At 34.3% G+C, this 18,422-nt stretch overlaps 1 protein-coding gene across 5 annotated transcripts in view; it reads right to left on the reverse strand.

Annotated features, from left to right (window-relative positions):
• Window positions 1–18,422, reverse strand: part of HERC4 (HECT and RLD domain containing E3 ubiquitin protein ligase 4) — a 122,631-nt gene that overhangs the window by 33,328 nt on the left and 70,881 nt on the right. For 3 of the 5 annotated variants that reach the window (XM_047701690.1, XM_047701691.1, XM_047701693.1), the window contains exons 14-15: window positions 17,060–17,232; window positions 6,406–6,525 (exon numbers count right to left, since the gene is read on the reverse strand). In XM_047701690.1, coding sequence (XP_047557646.1) covers window positions 6,406–6,525; window positions 17,060–17,232 — 293 coding nt within the window. Of the gene's footprint in view, window positions 1–6,404; window positions 6,526–16,442; window positions 16,548–17,059; window positions 17,233–18,422 lie in introns of those variants that run through there. The other 2 variants (XR_007122619.1, XM_047701692.1) reach the window with 2 other exon arrangements.

Here is an 18,422-nt window from a genome sequence, read left to right on the forward strand (position 1 = left end):
GTATCACTAGATAAGTACCCCTACTGGCAGCGTTAACAAGAACATACTTAGAAGCTGTACTGCAGAGAAAGCCTTTTAGATTACACTCCGTTTAATTTGAAACCAACCTGAACATCTGACATTCTTTTATAGTTTATCTGCGGGACATTATAACAGTGCTATTTTTACTATGAAAGTCTACACAAGCAAAGAAAAACCTTTCAATATTTTCTGACTACCTATAGCCTGCTTGATAACTACTAGATACCAAGACAGTTTATATCATGGGAGATTAATCTTTTTCTTAAGTAAATAATAAAACAATATATATGCACTTTTTTTATTGCTACATGTAAACAGATAAAGGTGCTATGCCTATCATTATGCACTGGGAAAGTCAATAAGATTGTTAGAATTTATGGTGTTACTAAACCACACTAAAGCAGAACCCAAATTTGACTGTAAGCTGAAAAGGATATAGGAAATAATGAGACATATAGAAAACTTGAGAAAAGAGAAGCTTTTAGGTATCAAGTAGAATGACCGTCTAGGAAAGCAGTATCAAAGGGTAAAACAGATTAAGATCATTATTAGAAATTTTAATTTAAGGGTTAAGGATTTTATACAAAAGCTCAAACATTTTTAAAAAGGTAAATGCAAAAAGAAAAAAAGGTAAATGCTTCAAAAAGCAATGTATGAACTCTTCTGGGAAATAGGAGTTGCAAGGTAGTTGTTACATTAGTTGCAAACCTGATTCAGTCAAAGTAGTATTTCCAAGAGAATTTTAAAAGGAAAACAAAGTCAAGTGGGGGTTGGAGACAGGCTATCATAAAACATGTGAGGTCAATTAAAAGTCTATTGCTAAAAATACGACATATCATTCAGTGTGTGACCTACTATTGGCTCCAAATCTACATCGTCAAGCACTAGTTGTTGGCTGTTTTTAGACGGGAGTCCTAAAAATGGGTCAAGGCTTGCCTAATTTTAGTTACTCAATGTCCTAGAAGCTGGAGGAAGGCTTGAAGCAATGTTCAAAAGTCAGGTTCTCATGGTCTAAAACAGACTTCACTAAGGATGGTTTTAATACCAATGTTTAATGATGGTTCCCGTCGTAGACAAGAAGATGGAGCTCCTTGGCACATTTTAGTTTTGACAAATTACTAATGGCAAAACATTATACCATTGCTGGTGTCATCTTGATACAATGACATAACACAGGATTACTCTAAGAGGGCATAAAGAGGGGATACTGAAGTTAATGAAGTAATTCCAGTAAAAATGAAAGGTCTTGGTAACGAGATAGAAATAGGATAAATTCTAAAACATGAATGAAGTGGAAATATGTAAACATAATTTGGTAATCCAGTGCATAAGGAGTTAATTGAAGAATTTAGTCAGCAAAATATTAATGCCATTAAAAGTAACAAAGGAGCTTTAAAAAGCAAGGATGACCTTTTGTAGGAAGTATTACAGTTGTAAGGGAGCACAAATGTACTTTTCTTTTTATTAAATGAGAACAAAACTCAAACCCAGAAAGTACTGATGTATCTTTCCCAAGCTGGTTCTCCCCAACTATCATATCAGTCTTTCTAGTTTGCTGGTGAACATGTCACCCTGCTAGTTCACCACTGAATAGGTAAAGTACAACTTTAACGCCATAGAACAAATACAGTGATGATTTATAGATATAGCACAACTAATGTCAAATAAATAAGACTAGTGACTTTATATGTAATGTAGCATCAAAGACTAAAAACTTCACCAAGTATTTTCATTAGTATCTACTTATATCTGACATGCCTTATATAGCTATACAGTTCTTGAAATAAATGAGTATTTTTAAAAATGCGTAACATGAAACGTATAGTAATTCAAACTAGCAGACCCAGCATATACCTTTCTATACTTCATTCTAAACCAGTCAATTTTTACTAAATAAATATTGATGATATATATGTACAGTAACTAGAAGTTTAAGAAAGAGAAGAAAAAAGAGCAGAGTTTAGGAGCAACTACTAAAGTATTTTCAACTTAAGCAAAGTTAAAAGAGGGTAAGAAAATACACAACTAAGAACAGTACCTAGAAAGTGGAGAAAAATCAAACAGCAGAAGAGAAAGAGAACCCATGTGCCATTTTACTTTGCCAAGAGATTAACTATAGAGGGAAAAAAATAGAGAAAAGCAAAAGGAATTCAAAAGTTTCATACATCCAAGTCAGCATCGTGAAAAACAAAAAACAGATATACTTACATAGGATCAAGCAAAAACTTTATAAAAACAAGCAAAAAGAAAGAGGTAAAAAGGGATGGGAAAATGAAAGGGGATGAAGTAAAGTCAGAAGTATCAGCAGTGTAAAAGGACTCTATAAGAAAAGCAAAGAACTTTACAGAATTAGTTTTTAATGCTTAGGGATCAAGGGAGTGTATATCTGCTAGATTCTTAAAATTCTTGACTGGGAAAGAAAAGAAATGGAGGAAAAAAATATCTCAAGATTATTGCATGAAGACAAATATAATACAGGTAAAATAATTTCCTTGCAGTATCTAAAACAGGGTAAATAAATAATACTTAAGGATATATATTCCTTGTAATTCATAGTAATTACATTTTATCAAAGAATATTTTAAGCTTCCACACTGAAGCAATGGATTTCAAGACTATAACTCTTATTTAATAGTGGTATACATGTGTGTACATATACATATATGTGTATGTATGTGTATGTACACATGTGTATGTATACTTATGTATATGCACATACATATCATCACAAAATAGCATGTGATTATTTTTAGGATAAATTATTTAAAATCTTTAACTTAGAGTGTTAATGTGATAGTAGAGCCTAGCATTAAGACTAGTAATGTAAGTATGAATTTTATTAAAAAGACCCAGGAAAAAAAGTTCTTAGAGTTATGTGTAAATATGAAATGCGAAAGTGCTCTGAACTCTCTGAAAGAAGTCTGTGAAATCCAATGTCATAATATAAACTAATGAAATATGTAAGAGTTGCACAAAGACCTTCTTCAAAGTAAATGACACCTTTCTGTTCCCAGAGGTAGATTAGAAGAACCCAAATCACAGGCTCTACATTTTGATTTCTAAGATGTGGTATTAAACCCACTATGCAAATTAAATAAAGAACAAGCTTTCACTCATTCATTCTGTCTACAAATGAAGAGAAAAGAAAAGCATATTGTTAAAAGAGTAGACTAACAGAGGGCAATCACCAAGTATAGCAAACATATAATCTGGAGAGAATGAGAAGCAAAGAAGAAAAGCCTGGAAATTGGAAGGTACTCTTCTACTGCCTCCCCCTTAGCAGAAAACAGCAGAGCTGAAATAACTCCTAAGGAAATTCAATTTGATATCACCACAGCTATATACCATAAGAAGCTTGGATACAGGCCTGCCAAACTTAAAAGTAAACATTCAAACCACAGCTTTTCCACATAACACCGAAGATTACTACAAACTAAAAAATGCTATTAGACTGGCATTTGTCCTACTTGCTCAGAATACAAGTAGTTTATGACCTACATACTAGATATAAATTCAGATGGCAAAAGTATCTAATTCATAGTGATATAGGATCATATGACTCTCTAAGACAATGTTTCTCAAACTAGGCTTGCAGATCCCTGAAGAATATAATTTTAGGGGTCTATGAGTGCTCTGGGAGAATTTGTAATTTTGGTGTTTTTAATACCAGTATTTTAAAAAATTGATCTAAAAAATCTAAAATTAGGATAATCCATTTATAATCCCAGTATTACAATGAAACTCCAAGAGTTGCAATGGTAGTAAATGTAATCACACTGGTGCCAAACAGGAAGGATCTCTGTGTCTAGGACTTCATACAGAAATGATGTGCTGGGGCGCCTGAGTGGCTCAGTGGGTTAAAGCCTCTGCCTTCGGCTCAGGTCATGATCCCAGGGTCCTGGGATTGAGCCCCATGTCAGGCTGTCTGCTCAGCAGGGAGCCTGCTTCCTCCTCTCTCTCTGCCTGCCTCTCTGCCTACTTATGATCTCTGTCTGCCAAATAAATAAATAAAATCTTAAAAAAAAAAAAAAAGAAATGTGCTTTGTAAGTGAGGGCCAAATGAATATGACATCTCATTCTAAAAGCAAATGTTTCGCTATAGTTCAAATAAAGAAAGACAGCAAGATAACATTCAACACCTCAAAATAGAAATGACTGCCAAACAAAGCCTGTGTATAGGCAGCCAGCAACAGCCATTATTTTACCAAGACTTAACTATGTGGCAAGAACTATGTGCCAATCATTGGTATGATCCATATAAAGTGCACTAAGCACTTTATATTCCCTAAGCACTTTATATGCATCATACCAATTAATCTTCTCAGTAACTATAAAAGGTAGGTACTGTTATCCCTAATTTACAGAAAAAGAATTAATCATTTCTCCAAGGACACAGAGAGAGTAAATGCTAAGCTTTTACTCTCTGTAAGCTGGGATTTGAATCCAGGTGCTCTTATGTTATACACTACTTTCTCATCATATTTAGGCTGTGAGGTGAGATTCCAGATCACCAAAACAATTATCCTCCACACTAATATCAACTTGATTTTTAAAATCTGTAGTCTTACTTATATAAATTTGTTATGGTTTCAGAGTTCTTTTAAAATCTAAGCAGCCGGAGTTTAGAACTAGTGTAGTGTTTGTATATATTTAAATAAGATGATCATAAACAATGTAAGTGAATGCTGGACTTCTTAGAAATTGTTTTACTTTAAAAGGGGTCCATATATAACTCCAGTTTCAAAAACACTGCTCAGAGACCTAGGGTATCCTACATTGCTTTGTCTGGGCTTATATGCAAATCAGGATACTGACACCACGCACCCCCCCCCACGCCATGGCTTACCATAACACTTCAGATAAAATCCAAGTTCTTGATCCTAATTTACTAAACCCTCCATGATTTGGTGCCTGTCCATTTCTCTGATCCTTTCCCAGAACTCTTCCAACTTCCATGTTTTAGACATACTGGCCTCTTCCTATCCTTCAAACATGTCAAGCTTGTTCTCACCTAAGGTCTTTTACTGGATATTCATTTTTTCTTGAAATCCTCTTTGGTTTGATCTTATGTGGTTGCTTCTTGTCACTTATATAGCTCATATTTCATCAGACAGGACTTCATCAGACAGACTGATTACTCAATTGCAAGAAATCAACCATAGTCTTTCTTTAATTCTTTTTAGTTCTCGATAGACTGCAAATTATTAGCTAATATATTTGCTTTACTGGATTACTGTCCATCTTTCCCACCAGATTATGAACTACATAAGAACATAGCCCTTATCTGTCTGGTTTCTCATATATTTCCAATGCCTAAATTGAAGCCTGTCACTGGAGGTTCTCAATATTCTCAGTATTTGTTGAATGAACAAATGAGTAGACTTAATCTATCGAAGGCTACAAATTTGACCTAAACTCAATGATTCTTGGGGTGAGGGGGATCAACAAGTCTCTCCTCTAATCAAGATGCACATACCTTTTGCTTCCGCAAAAGATGTTCTAGAAGTGACCTGATTTCTACAGATTAGAGTATTCCAAAATGAGCGTGCACTAATCACACTGAGATTCTAAAACTACTATACGTGTTTGGTACCTACTACACTTATTCCAGACACTATTAGAAGAACTGGTGAATAAAATCATAGAGTGCCTATCCACAAGGAGCTTGCAGCTGGTGCCTAGCAAGCAATGAAAGGCTACTCAGCCTTCTACAACTGCTACAGACACATTGCTTAAATTACCTACTTCATGGGGAAAAAAGTTGGCCTCAAGTATACTATAATGGTTAGCAGCAAATCTGTTTTTAGATCTAACTGCCTACCCATTTCTATATTAAAGTTCTATGTGTCTAAATGAAGCTTTATAAGACTGCTATTATTTTAATGGGGCATTAAGTAGTTATTAGAGACTTAGCCACATGGGAAGGAGTATGTACACATGGGGATTTAGGTCAAAACTCTGAAAATTAAAAACTTATGAAAGTGGGGAAACTGGAACCAATGGTCCTACAATTCTCTTCTGATAATTCTGAGGCACTAATTTCACAACAGTAATATATTCGTAGAGTTCCAGTATCAGGGACTCCAATATTCTCAACGTGAGAGAATTTAGAGGCAACCTCAAGAAAAATAAGTGAAAGTTAAGAATCTGTGTCACATCTGCGTTTTTCTTCAGTTTGGCTGGGCTTTGGTATAAGAGCGGAATGTCTACTTATAAATACCGCAGAGTAAGTAGCTATTCCTTTCCAATGTGTTTTTATTTCAAAAATAAGCTTTGAATAAAAGCTCTGAAAAAACTTTGGTGTTTCAAAAACAAGCAATTGTTTCTTTTCTGAGAATAAATGATACATAAAGATGAAATCATAAGATGCAATAGGAAACATACCATTCCATAGGCCTGCTGTTGGACCCAGTTGATATAATCATTCCTTATGTCTATTAATTCTTGTACTTCATGTATGTAAAATTTATCATACTGTATAATCTGTCCCGATTTCTCATTTACCTACAAAAAAAAAGTATAAATAAGTTTAACCAGTACCTAATAAAGAGATTAAAAAATGTTTAAACAGAAAAAGTCTTGAGATTTCTTAGCTAATTTTGTCTTTCTATAAAAAAACTTTACTGAGTATCTACTATATGCAAAATGTTAGTTAAGTGCTATGTGAAACATAAAGAGGTCTAAGATGGAATATATGCAGTTAGTACCTCAAAATCTACTAAAAAAAGAAAGATACTTCTGTAACCACCACGTGAGATATGTACCATTAAAGTATACATGGTATATAAAAACTACAATCTCTAAGAACTTCTGCTTGGGGAATAGGAATTAAGTAATAATAAGAAAAGCTAATGCTTGTTAAGTGTTACTCTGTCCTGACATCTGAATAAAACTAAGAGGTGATATTTGGGTAGGGCACAAATAAAATGGAGAGAGGGCAAATTACCACCCTAGAAATTACTTACTAATTACAAAGGGAAAAAAAATCCTTGCAGTGAAGAGCACTATCTTAACCAAGTGATCAAATCAATCACCACTGATACCGAGACAAATATAATGTTCCTGGTGATAATGCAAAATAGAAATACAGGCATCATCTATGAAGCAGAAAAACGTTTAACCTGCATCTAATCAAGTCTCAATCTAAATTCCAGTTCATAGGTAATACAAGAGGTAGAGGAATAAATTAAACATCATAATAAGGAAATAATAAAATACTCTGATTGTAGGACTTTCATAAGAAGACTGGCCAGGAATCTCCAAACAGTTAAGGGAATGCGATAAAAAAGTGGGGGTTGTTGTAAATTAAGAGACATACAGGGGTTCTGGTGCTGGATATAGCAGAGCTCCTAATGTCAGACTAACCTCCTGACAACAACAATTATAAACTCTGGATAATATATATCACCCCAACAATCTGAAAACACTGGAGATCAACCAAAAGTAAGCAGAAACAGGAAAGGACACAATCTTTGAAAGAAGCATGGGTGATATACATTTTGGCCCAAGGGAGTACTTCCAAATCAGCATCAGGGGTAAGGGGGTAAGACCTCAAGCACAAAGCAGCAGTTTTACCAGACAGAAGAGGCAAATGTCACAAAGTGAGGCAGCCAATAAGGAAGAAGAATCCCAGAAAGGAATCCAGAGGGTGAAGCCATAAAACTAGCATGCAAAGTACCCCCCACATCTTTTGCTTTTTATTTTTTTTTTAATGCATTTTTATTTATTTGAGAGAGAGAGACCGAGCAAGTGAGCAAGTAAGTGCCAGCAGGGGGAGGGGTAGAGGGAAAGGGAGCTCAACTCCACCTGGGACTTGATCCCAAGACCCTGGGATCATGACTTCAGCCAAAGGCAATCGCTTAATTGACTGAGCCACCCAGGAGCTCGGCTTTGGTTAACCTCTCAAACTTTGAGGGCACAAGGTGAGACCTGGGTCGGGGGGGGGGGGGAAATACAACCCAGCAGAAAGAAGCAACTGGGAGGCTACTCTTAAAGCAGACTTCAAGACAAGCATTACTGGAGAAAAAAAATGCACATTTGATAGGCATAATGATAAAAGGACTGATTTATCAAGAAGTCATATAACAATTCCAAATTATCAGTGCTTCGAAAATAGATGAAGGGAGAACTGACAGAATTTGTTGCTAATTTTACACCCCTCTCTTGGTAAATGATAGGAAAAAAAAAAAAAAAAAAAAAGAAAAAGAAAAAACCACCAAGCACCAAAGATCTAAAAATTTCAACAATCTTGAATTCACCATAATAGAATATTCCACCCAACAACTGTACATAGAATGTTCACCAAAATACTAAAATAAAATATCCTAAGCCACAAAACAAGTCTTCATAAATACATTTAAAAGAATCCAAGGTATAACGAAGTATATTCTCTGACCACAATGGAATTAAATGAAAAGTCAGTAACTAAGATATTTGGAAAATTCTAGCACACTGCAGTCTATACTGTTAACATCTCTAAATTACCCAAAAATGTATCTTGAATCCATCAAAGAGCTAAAGCCGTAAGATAATCAAGTAGTCTGAATCCCAAAGATTGACAGATACTTCCAAAGAAAAATCAGAATGCCAGAAATTTTAAATTTCCCAAAAGAAAATTCCAGACTAAGATAGTTTGGTGAATTCTATCTAACATTTAAGGAAGAAATAATACCAATCTTAAACTCAGAAAAGAGAGAATGAGGGATTATTTCTTAATTCATTTTATGAAGTTCGAGTAACCTTGATAATAGAAGTTGATGACAATACAAGAAAAAAAATTATCAGACCAACATCCTTCATGAATACAGACCTAAAACCTTTAATAAAATATTAGCAAATTAAGCCCAATAATATATATAAAGCATAACATATAATGCCCAAGTGGAATCCTAGGAAGGTTGGTGTATCATTCAAATATCAATCAATTTCACTACGTTTCAGGAAAAAAGTCAGAAAAGAAAAAAAATGGCTTGTTCATCTCAACAGATGCACAGAAAAGCATCTAGCAAAATTCAGGAACTCTTCATAATAAATATTCAGCGCAAAACAGGAATAGATGGGGACTTCTTCAAACAGATAAAGCCCACCTAAAAAACACAAAACACTACTGAATGCTTTCTTTTTAAGATCAGGAACTAGGGAAGGATGTCTACTACAACTACAACCATTAATAGTCAATATCGTAGGTAAGTCTTATTAGTCAATAAGGGAAGAAAATAACATGCTTTCATGTACATAAAAAATCCAAATGAATCTGTAAGAGAATTACTGAAACTAATAAATTAATCTACCAAGGTCACAGGGAATAAGACCAATACACAAAATACAACTGAATTTCTCCATACTACCAATAAACAACTGGAAAATAAAAAAATTACATTCATTTACAATAACAACAAAATATTTAGGAATAAATTTAACAAAAGATGTTTAAGACCTCAGAGCTGCAAACATTGCTGACAGAAAACAGAGACCCAAATACATAAAGATATATACTTTGTTCACAAATAGTAAAAGACTAATAAGACTCAATAAATGGAAAAAAAAAAAAAGAATAAGAAGTAGAAAGAAAAAAGAAATTTGACTCAACTCTAGTTTTTTAAAAAGCAGCAATACAAAAAAATTTTTGGCACAACAGAAGAAATCTGAATATGCCTGGATAGTCAGGTGGATGATATTATAGAATTATAGTTAATTTCCATAAGAAAAATAATAGTATTGCTGTTATATAGGAAAATGCCCAAGAAGAGGAATGCTGAGGTGGCATCAGGATTTACTTTCAAACAACAAGAAAAAAGTATATACATACACATATGGAAAAGCAAATGTGACAGCATGTTAATAATTACTGAATCTAGAATGGAGGGTATGTACCTATTTCGTTTGTCTTTCAATGTTTCTTTGTATATAAAGATATTCAAAATAAAAATTGAAGAGTAAAGTGAATGAAAAGGATTTCAAAACAAAGTCTGAGGAAGAAAATTTTAGGCAAAGAGAAGAGCATGAGCTAAAAGGAAAAATTTCAGAGGGAAATTAGGTTTTAGAGTCAATAAATGATAGACTCAGAATGGTATTTTATTAAAATTTTCTGTTGATGGTGTGAAATATAGTCAAAAGTAAGTACAGAGGCTGGTGGAGGGAAATAAATCAAGATATTGAAAATTCAAGATTTCTAGATAATAAGAAAGAATGCAGAGGCTGTGGTAGCTAACTGATATCGAAAAGAGTCAAAACCAACTTCAAAATTCAAGCATGAGGAACTGAAAACACAAACTGGCAACACAAACACCAAAGTCAGGAAAAGAAGACAGTTTTGGTAGGAGAGGATAGCTGGGAAGGACAAGATGAAAAATCATTTTTCATTTTAAAATGATGGCAAGAGAAAGGTTTGCCTAAAACACTTAACTGAGAACATTTTCCTTAAAGGAGACAAAACTGTGGCAGGAGATGAGAGAGAGGTAGAAAGTAAAACAAAAAGGGCCAAATACAGACCACTAGGAAAGATGGCACATTTAGGAGAAGAAAATAAGACATAAAAAAAAAAAAAAAACAATCTGATCTACACACAAACTAAATAAAACTAGCTAAATATTCTACAAAATATAACAAAGGTAGGTGCTTATAATTAAAAAAAAAAAAAACTAAACCAACTAAACATTCAAAAAGGAACAAAAGAAATCATTAACTAGAGGTATGAGACAGTGCTTATGTCCAAACAGGTGCTCTATAACCACAAGACGAATGAATGGACAAATAAAATTAGAAATACACACACACACACAGAGTTTGTGCTTCTAATGACACCTCACACTTTCACTGAAATGCAAATTTTACCTTAAAATCCCTCGGATGTTATGTTCCACAAATAAAATAATAATAGCTATCATTATGGACCACTAAGTAGACGCCATGTACATTACCTCATTTAATCTTTAAAACAACCCTATGACACAGACACTATTATTATCACATAGATGAATATACTAAGGCTTAGAGTTCAAGAATCTTAAACAAGGTCACACAGCTAAGAGCCAGAAATCTAACACAGACCTCTGTTACACACATGCATTTTTTTTTTTTTTAAGATTTTACTTATTTGGGGGCGCCTGGGTGGCTCAGTGGGTTAAGCCACTGCCTTCGGCTCAGGTCATGATCTCAGGGTCCTGGGATCGAGCCCCGTGTCGGGCTCTCTGCTCAGCAGGGAGCCTGCTTCCTCCTCTCTCTCTACCTGCCTCTCTGCCTGCTTGTGATCTCTCTCTGTCAAATAAATAAATAAAATCTTTAAAAAAAAAAAAAAGATTTTACTTATTTGTTAGAGAGAGAGAGAGAGAGCACAAGCAGGGGAGTGGCAGGCAGTGGGAAAAACAGGCTTCCCACTGAGCAAGGAGCCCAATGTGGGACTTGATCCCAGAACCCTGGAATCATTACCTCAGCTAAAGGAATAAATACACTTAACCAACTTCCCTGCACTCTTTATTTTTTTTTAATACACATGCATTTTGAGGGCACCTAGGTGGCTCAGTCAGTTAAGCACTGACCATTGATTTCAACTCAGGTCATGATCTCAAGGTTGTGAGATGGGAGCCCATGTGGTGCTCCACGGTTAGTGGGGAGTTTGCTTGAAATTCTCTTCCTTTGCCCCTCCCCCTGCACACATGCACACTCTAATAAAATCTTAAAAAAAAAAAAAAAAACCACCTTCTTAACTCACTATATGACAATTTTATTCCTCAATATATGTTCATATATATATGAATACATATGAATATGACTATTTGCACAGATAAATGTGTGCAACATATATTTAGAATATATACAAAAACATACTTTGTATTAATGTTAAAATTAAAATTAAAATTAATGTTTAAAATTGTAATCAAGGGGTGCCTGACTGGTTCAGTCAGAAGAGCATGTGACTCTTGATCTTGAGGTCATGATCTGAGCCCCACATCAGTTGTAGAGATTACTTAAAAATAAATAAACTTTGGGTGCCTGGGTGGCTCAGTGGGTTAAAGCCTCTGCCTTTAGCTCAGGTCATGATCCCAGGGTCCTGGGATCGAGCCCTGCATCGGGCTCTCTGCTTAGCAGAGAGCCTGCTTCCTCCTCGCTCTCTCTCTGCCTGCCTCTCTGCCTACTTGTGATCTCTGTCCGTCAAATAAGTAAATTAAATTTAAAAAAATAAATAAAAATAAATAAATAAATAAACTTTATTTTATTATTTTCTTCTTAAGATTTTATTTATTTATTTGACAAGGGGCGGGGGGGAGAGCACAAGCAGGGAGAGTATCAGGCAGAGAGAGAAGCAGGCTCCCGCTGAGTAGGAAGCCCAATGTGGGGTTCAATCCCAGGACCGTGGGATCATGACCAGAGACAAAGGCAGCCACTTAACCAACTAAGCCACCCAGGCACCCCAATAAATAAACCAAAAAAATTTTTAAATAGTCACCAAGTATAACCAATGCTTGATTCTGTGGCCTCCTCTTAAGGGAACAAATAACCCAGTTTAAGAAGCACATGCTAATAATACTGCATTCACATCTGACTCTTGATTTCAGCTTAGGTCATTATCTCAGGGTCATGGCATCAAGTCCTGCATTGGGCTCCACATTCAGCGGGGAGTCAGCCTGAGATTCTCTGCTTTTTCTTGCTCCCCATGCCCCTGACATGTGCAAGCACGTGCATGTGCACTCTCTCAGATATATAAATCTTTAAAAGAAAATAATGCTGCTGTCATTTTCAAAGTTGATACTTTTAATCCCTCTATTTGGTGACAAAAGCACTCTGAGTCTTTTTTTCACTGTTTGATTAAATTTATATATGTGGTCAGGATACCACATTTGGGAAAAACTGACCAGAGTAAAACTGCTATTTCTGGCTTTCAAATAAAATAAAGATACTTAGTTTATAAATGGCGATCAAAACCCTCACCCTAGAGCAGGGATCAGCAAACTATGTATTGCCTGTGAGCCAAATCCTGCCCTCAGACTGTTTTTGTAAATAAAGTTTTACTGGAAAGGAGCCATGTCCCTCCATTTACATACTATCTGCAGCAGAGCTGAGATTTTTTTTTTTTTTTTTTGAGAGTTGAGTAATTTCAAGAGAAACCATATGGCTTGCAAGGCGTAAAATACTACTATCTTCACAGGTAAAATCTACAGGCCCTTGTCCTAGCATCTTTAGCGAAGCTCTTTCTACTAAAAAATAAAACATACACAATAATTACACAAGAACTCTTTGCCTTTTCCCTCTCCAATATTTATGTTTATAAACATACACACCAACTTTTAATCACATTGGACCCTAAAATTTAGTGAGTCCTATACAAAATGACTCACATCTCACTGACCAATATATATTATCTTAAATATTTTAGATTTTAAGAGGTAAACTGCAGTTTCCTTCACCAAGAGCAATCAATGTTTGCAGTTTGTATATCCTGCAGATAGATGTTTTTGAAAAGAAGTGCTATGCTAGAATAAAAAACAATTCAGAAACCAGTTTTGGCTCAAAACAGACAAATATCAAATTTACACTGGGGGAAATTATGGCTGATACTTAATTCAATCACAATGATTTAACTAAAGAGAAAATCAGTTAATACTGCTCTTAATAAAAACAGGGAAGTTAAACAAGAAGACTTATCTAAAAGACCTGCATATATTTATGTATAAAATCAACAGTCTAAAAAAAATATATATGTATATACATAGATACATACATACACACACACACACACATTTATATGGCAGATAACACTGACATTATTTTCTCCAGGAAGCCTTCCTTTATTCTTTAGATTTATGAGCCCTCTTATGTGTTTTCATAGCACCCTTTATATTCCTCAATCTAGCACTTACCATGCTTTATAACAAATGTTTATTTATTTGTATGTCTATACTGTTCTATATTTATAATCTCAACAAGGGCAGAATCACATCTTTTCTTTATAATTGTATCCCTAATGTCTAATACAATGATAACATAGTAGGTTCTTAATAAACATTTGTGAAATGAATAAAAAAGAAGAAATCCCAAGTTTAAAACAACCTATATAGTAGTATTATGGCCTAAAATATACAAAATAAAATCTATGTATGTTTGATCATAACACTTCTATTTCACTTTTCATTACTGTTTAGTATTCTGGTTCATTAACCTCAGTTCAGAGGTGGTATATGTTAAGTATATATGTGTGCCTTATCTGTTCGGTTTATTTAAGTGTTCCTTAACAAAAAAATAAAAATTTGAAAATCACTGATTTAGAAGATATGTAGCAATTAGGCTAGAAATGCCAAGTCAGTCTTCTCTTTAGGTATATCAGTATCTCTACAATGTACTGTGTCAAAAACCACTAAACAATTGAACAACTTGCCAATAAACTCATTTATCTGGTAATATATGCATTCCTGACAGCAAGTACCAGAGCTATCTTTCTTATAATACCATTTGGAACACTGGGAATTATTTTTAACTTATAAGCTTTTGAAAGGACATGACGTAAGGGAGGAACCAGTCATCCACATATCCTGAAATGATTAGTAAACACAGTCTAATTCTCTAGTTCCTAATCTAGTTCCTAATCCTTGACCAGTAGGTCAAGAAGGCAACTATTTGAGGAAACTTCTAATTTTCAACCATGGAGCAAAGAGAAGAAATATAAATACAGTTGTCAGACAGAAGGTGTTTTTGAAAATACAAGTTTCTGATAAGCAACTTGGGTTTCACTAAAAATGAAAATGAATCATCCTTGATGATAATATCCACAACTATCTATTTGTGGCAGATTAGGACCAAGGAAAGTTTTCTTCAAAGTGAGGAGGAGGAGAAAGATAAGTGATTGCCCTAAGGACTCCCAGTAAGAGATACTTCAGACATGATGTTTCAGACATTAATACCATTATCATTCTGCTTTTGAGTGTAACAACTTCAAACAACAACCCAGTTTCCTCATAACCCAATAAATCAAACTGAAAGTAGCCATTTCCCAAATGGTGGTGGTGGTAACAAAATCAGTGCCTTATGAAAGTAGAATAATTACATATATTATATAATTCAAATAATACATTATTCGTGGGAAACTTTCAAGGCCAGTATTTTAATCCTTATTTTATAAATAATTCTCCATTTACATATATGATAAAGGAAAAGGCTTGTTCAAAACCACACCAATAGGAAGCAGCAAAAATAGTGTTTTAACAATAAAATGCTACCTGCGATTATGTAAGTATGAACCTCTAAATGTAGGGGCATAAAATAAAAGCAAACCCCTTTCTAAACATGTTCTATTACCATACCCGCTAATAGAGAAGTACATTAGAAACGGCAGGGACTTTGGAAGCAGATTTGTATTTGTACTTCGACTCTCTTATTTATTGGTTTATGACCTTTGACATTTAGATTAAGGGGTTTTATAAACTACAGAGTTTAAAAAGTTAAATGAAGAATATATGTAAAGTGCTCACATGAATTAATGTAGAAGGGAGGTTCTAATCTTGGCCAGTGTTAAAAATTATTTCCTCTTCCCTTTTAGCCAGTAAGAACATAGGATCCTAGTTTCTAGCATGGCTCCATCAAAAAAGTCTCTGGAGATGGAGTCCCATAGGGTTCTACCTCAGTACAAGTTGAGGCTTCTAAACTAGGCAAAGAACTTAAGTTACTTGCTCAAGTTCAGTCTTCAATTATTAAAAAAAAAGTTCAATTTTCTTCTCCTTCTCCCACCTTCCCTTTAACTTGTGGTAAAGACACAGCTAAGGAAACCAATTTTTTTTTAAAGGAGTAATAAAGATAAACAGATAAAGAAGAGAGTGAATAATTATTTGGCAGTAGGGTCCAGCTGACAAAGGATGATTACTTGAAGTAACAGTAAAACAGAGTCCAGAGGAAAGAAAAAAAAAATCTAATTAATCTCTTGAATCCTAGACAAAAGGCACACAGAAAAGTAGAAACTCATCCTATGAAGACAGAGGATTTTAATAGAAGTTTACTGCAGAATTCAATTATCCCTAAAATGCTGCAAGAAAGCCTTATTCTAGGAAAGGCAAAAGAAAGAATGACTTGTTTTCCCACGGAAAGAAGTGGCAATCATCTCTTCAATTATAATAAGAGAATTACTAGGAATCTTGAACATATTCAATACCAAAGAAAAAAGTAAATTCAAGAAGTTTAACTGAGGAAATCCCAGGAACTTCACTAAAAGAGTAAGAAGGAGTATCTCTTTTATCCCTTAATATTTACCTTTGCACTAGGCAAGAAAGGTCTGAAAATACTAAAGAAGCTATTAAGGAGAGGAAACTAAAGATTAAAGGTTCCAGTGGGTTTTTTAGTCATTCTAGAGATAAGAAACATATGCTTCTCTCCCTTAGGTCATGTCTCCCAAAATAGCTTCTCAAGAATACCAAATGGCTTAACAGAGATATACCTACCAGCTGTCAGGGATGTCTCAAATCCATCTTTAATCAAACAGCTGAGACTCTACTTCTTCATGTAACTTTGAACTGCTACAAGTGTAAAGGGTACTATTTCTTACACTGGGAAGAAGGGCAGGAAAGAACAATAGGCAAATTAATGAATTATATATGGTTCCAATTTCAAGTTAGAAGTTAGTCATTTGTTTCAAATGGAATATTCTACTTTGATTGAAACCATTAGTACCCAATAACAAAAGAACTTGAGTTTAAATATTCATAATCACAACCAGGATGCAATCTCTCATATAATAACCACTTATAAATGACAAAAATCATATTTAAACTAATTGTTCTTCACAAAGAAATGTAAGGAGATTTCTAATTCATTAGTATGCTATTGTTCTGCCCAACTACAGAGAAGTTATCTACAAATGCCTAACAAAGTCAAGTAAGACCAAAGCTCCAAAGTATGTATTATTTTTTTAAAGAAAAACTTAGTTAACTTTTCTAAGTATCTATAATCTGTATCTCCTAAGCTAACCTAAATCTATAATATTAATGTTAAAATAAACATCATCAATCTATTAGGCAGCACTGAGGAGAGAGGAAAATAAAAGAACTACTGGACATACCCTATGCAGTATTTCTAAAACCTTTAATGCAGTATGAAGAAAATTGTTGAAAATTCTTCTTTCAGAGGGGGGGATGCCGATCTTGTAGAGTTTCAAAAGATGTACCACGACTTCCTTAAAAAGTTCTACAATCTTGAGGAATAGCGGAGGTTCAAGTACTGACCACCAGTTTTCTGTTATTAAAGGGTGGACATACAAAGAAAATGAATTTTTAAAAAAAGAATCACAATTTTCAAAATCATACAAGACTTTTCTTCTAAAAAGCAGTACTCTTAACCCTCTCAAAATCCTAGGAAGATCCATATAACACAGTATTTTATGTAACATTTCTAGAGTTTACAGACATCATCCTACTCTCAAAGAATACTGATCTGAAAGCTCTCAGAAGCAAAATAAAGTACGAAAGGTCTTCTGAATTCATTTCGTGGCTTCCTAAATTACATTAAAAACTCAATACTATACCTAATATTAAAATCAGTTATTAAAAAGTGCTTCCGGGGTGGGCACCTGGCTAGCTCAACAGGAGGAGCATGGGACTCTTGATCTCAGGGTCAGGAGTTTGAGACCGATTTTGGACGTACAGATCACTAAAAATAATAAACTTCAAAAAAACCCCATACCACACCTTTTTTTAAAAAGTGCTTTGAAAAATCAGAATGTTAATTTTTAAACATGCTAAAGACCCAATATTTAGGGATCTTTTCAAGATTTATCTTTCAACCTAACATAAAGTTGAAATATTGTGAAGTACCACACCTTTAAAATGCAAGGTAATCCTGAAAATTGGATACTGAGAACTATGTAAAGTATTAACATGTCTGTTCTTCCCCACATATTTGTTTGTAGTTGTTAATTACAAACACCATAATCTTATGAGGCAGACAGAAATACAAAAACTTTTGACAACATGGAAGGAAATACTCTTGTGAGTTCCTGCTTCACTTACTGAGGATTCTACACTTTACTTAACTACTTCCTCTGCTCACTCTCAGCCTAAAACTTTCTGTACTGATTTTACGACTTCTATGTATCTTAGCTTCATAAATCAATAAATTCTATCAGCAAAGAAAGTACTAGGTTAAATGTAGCAAGCAAACTATAATGGCCAGGAGATAGAGATGAAATCTATACAAATTGAGAAATTAAGTTGAGAAAAGTTTAGGCCAAAAAATTACAGTAGATAGAAACAGAACAATAGGATCAGATTAGTGGTAGAATCTCATCTACATTCAGAGAAATAAAATCAAACATGGGGAAATTAGCAGGTGAGAGATATACAAGGCAAAGAGTTTATAACAGAGTTCAAGAAGGATTTAATAACCATCTTTGTTCAGTTTTAATTGTACCTCCACCTTTACTTCTT

Source organism: Lutra lutra, chromosome 14, assembly GCF_902655055.1.
Source record: "Lutra lutra chromosome 14, mLutLut1.2, whole genome shotgun sequence".
Classification (NCBI taxonomy): Eukaryota; Metazoa; Chordata; class Mammalia; order Carnivora; family Mustelidae; genus Lutra; species Lutra lutra.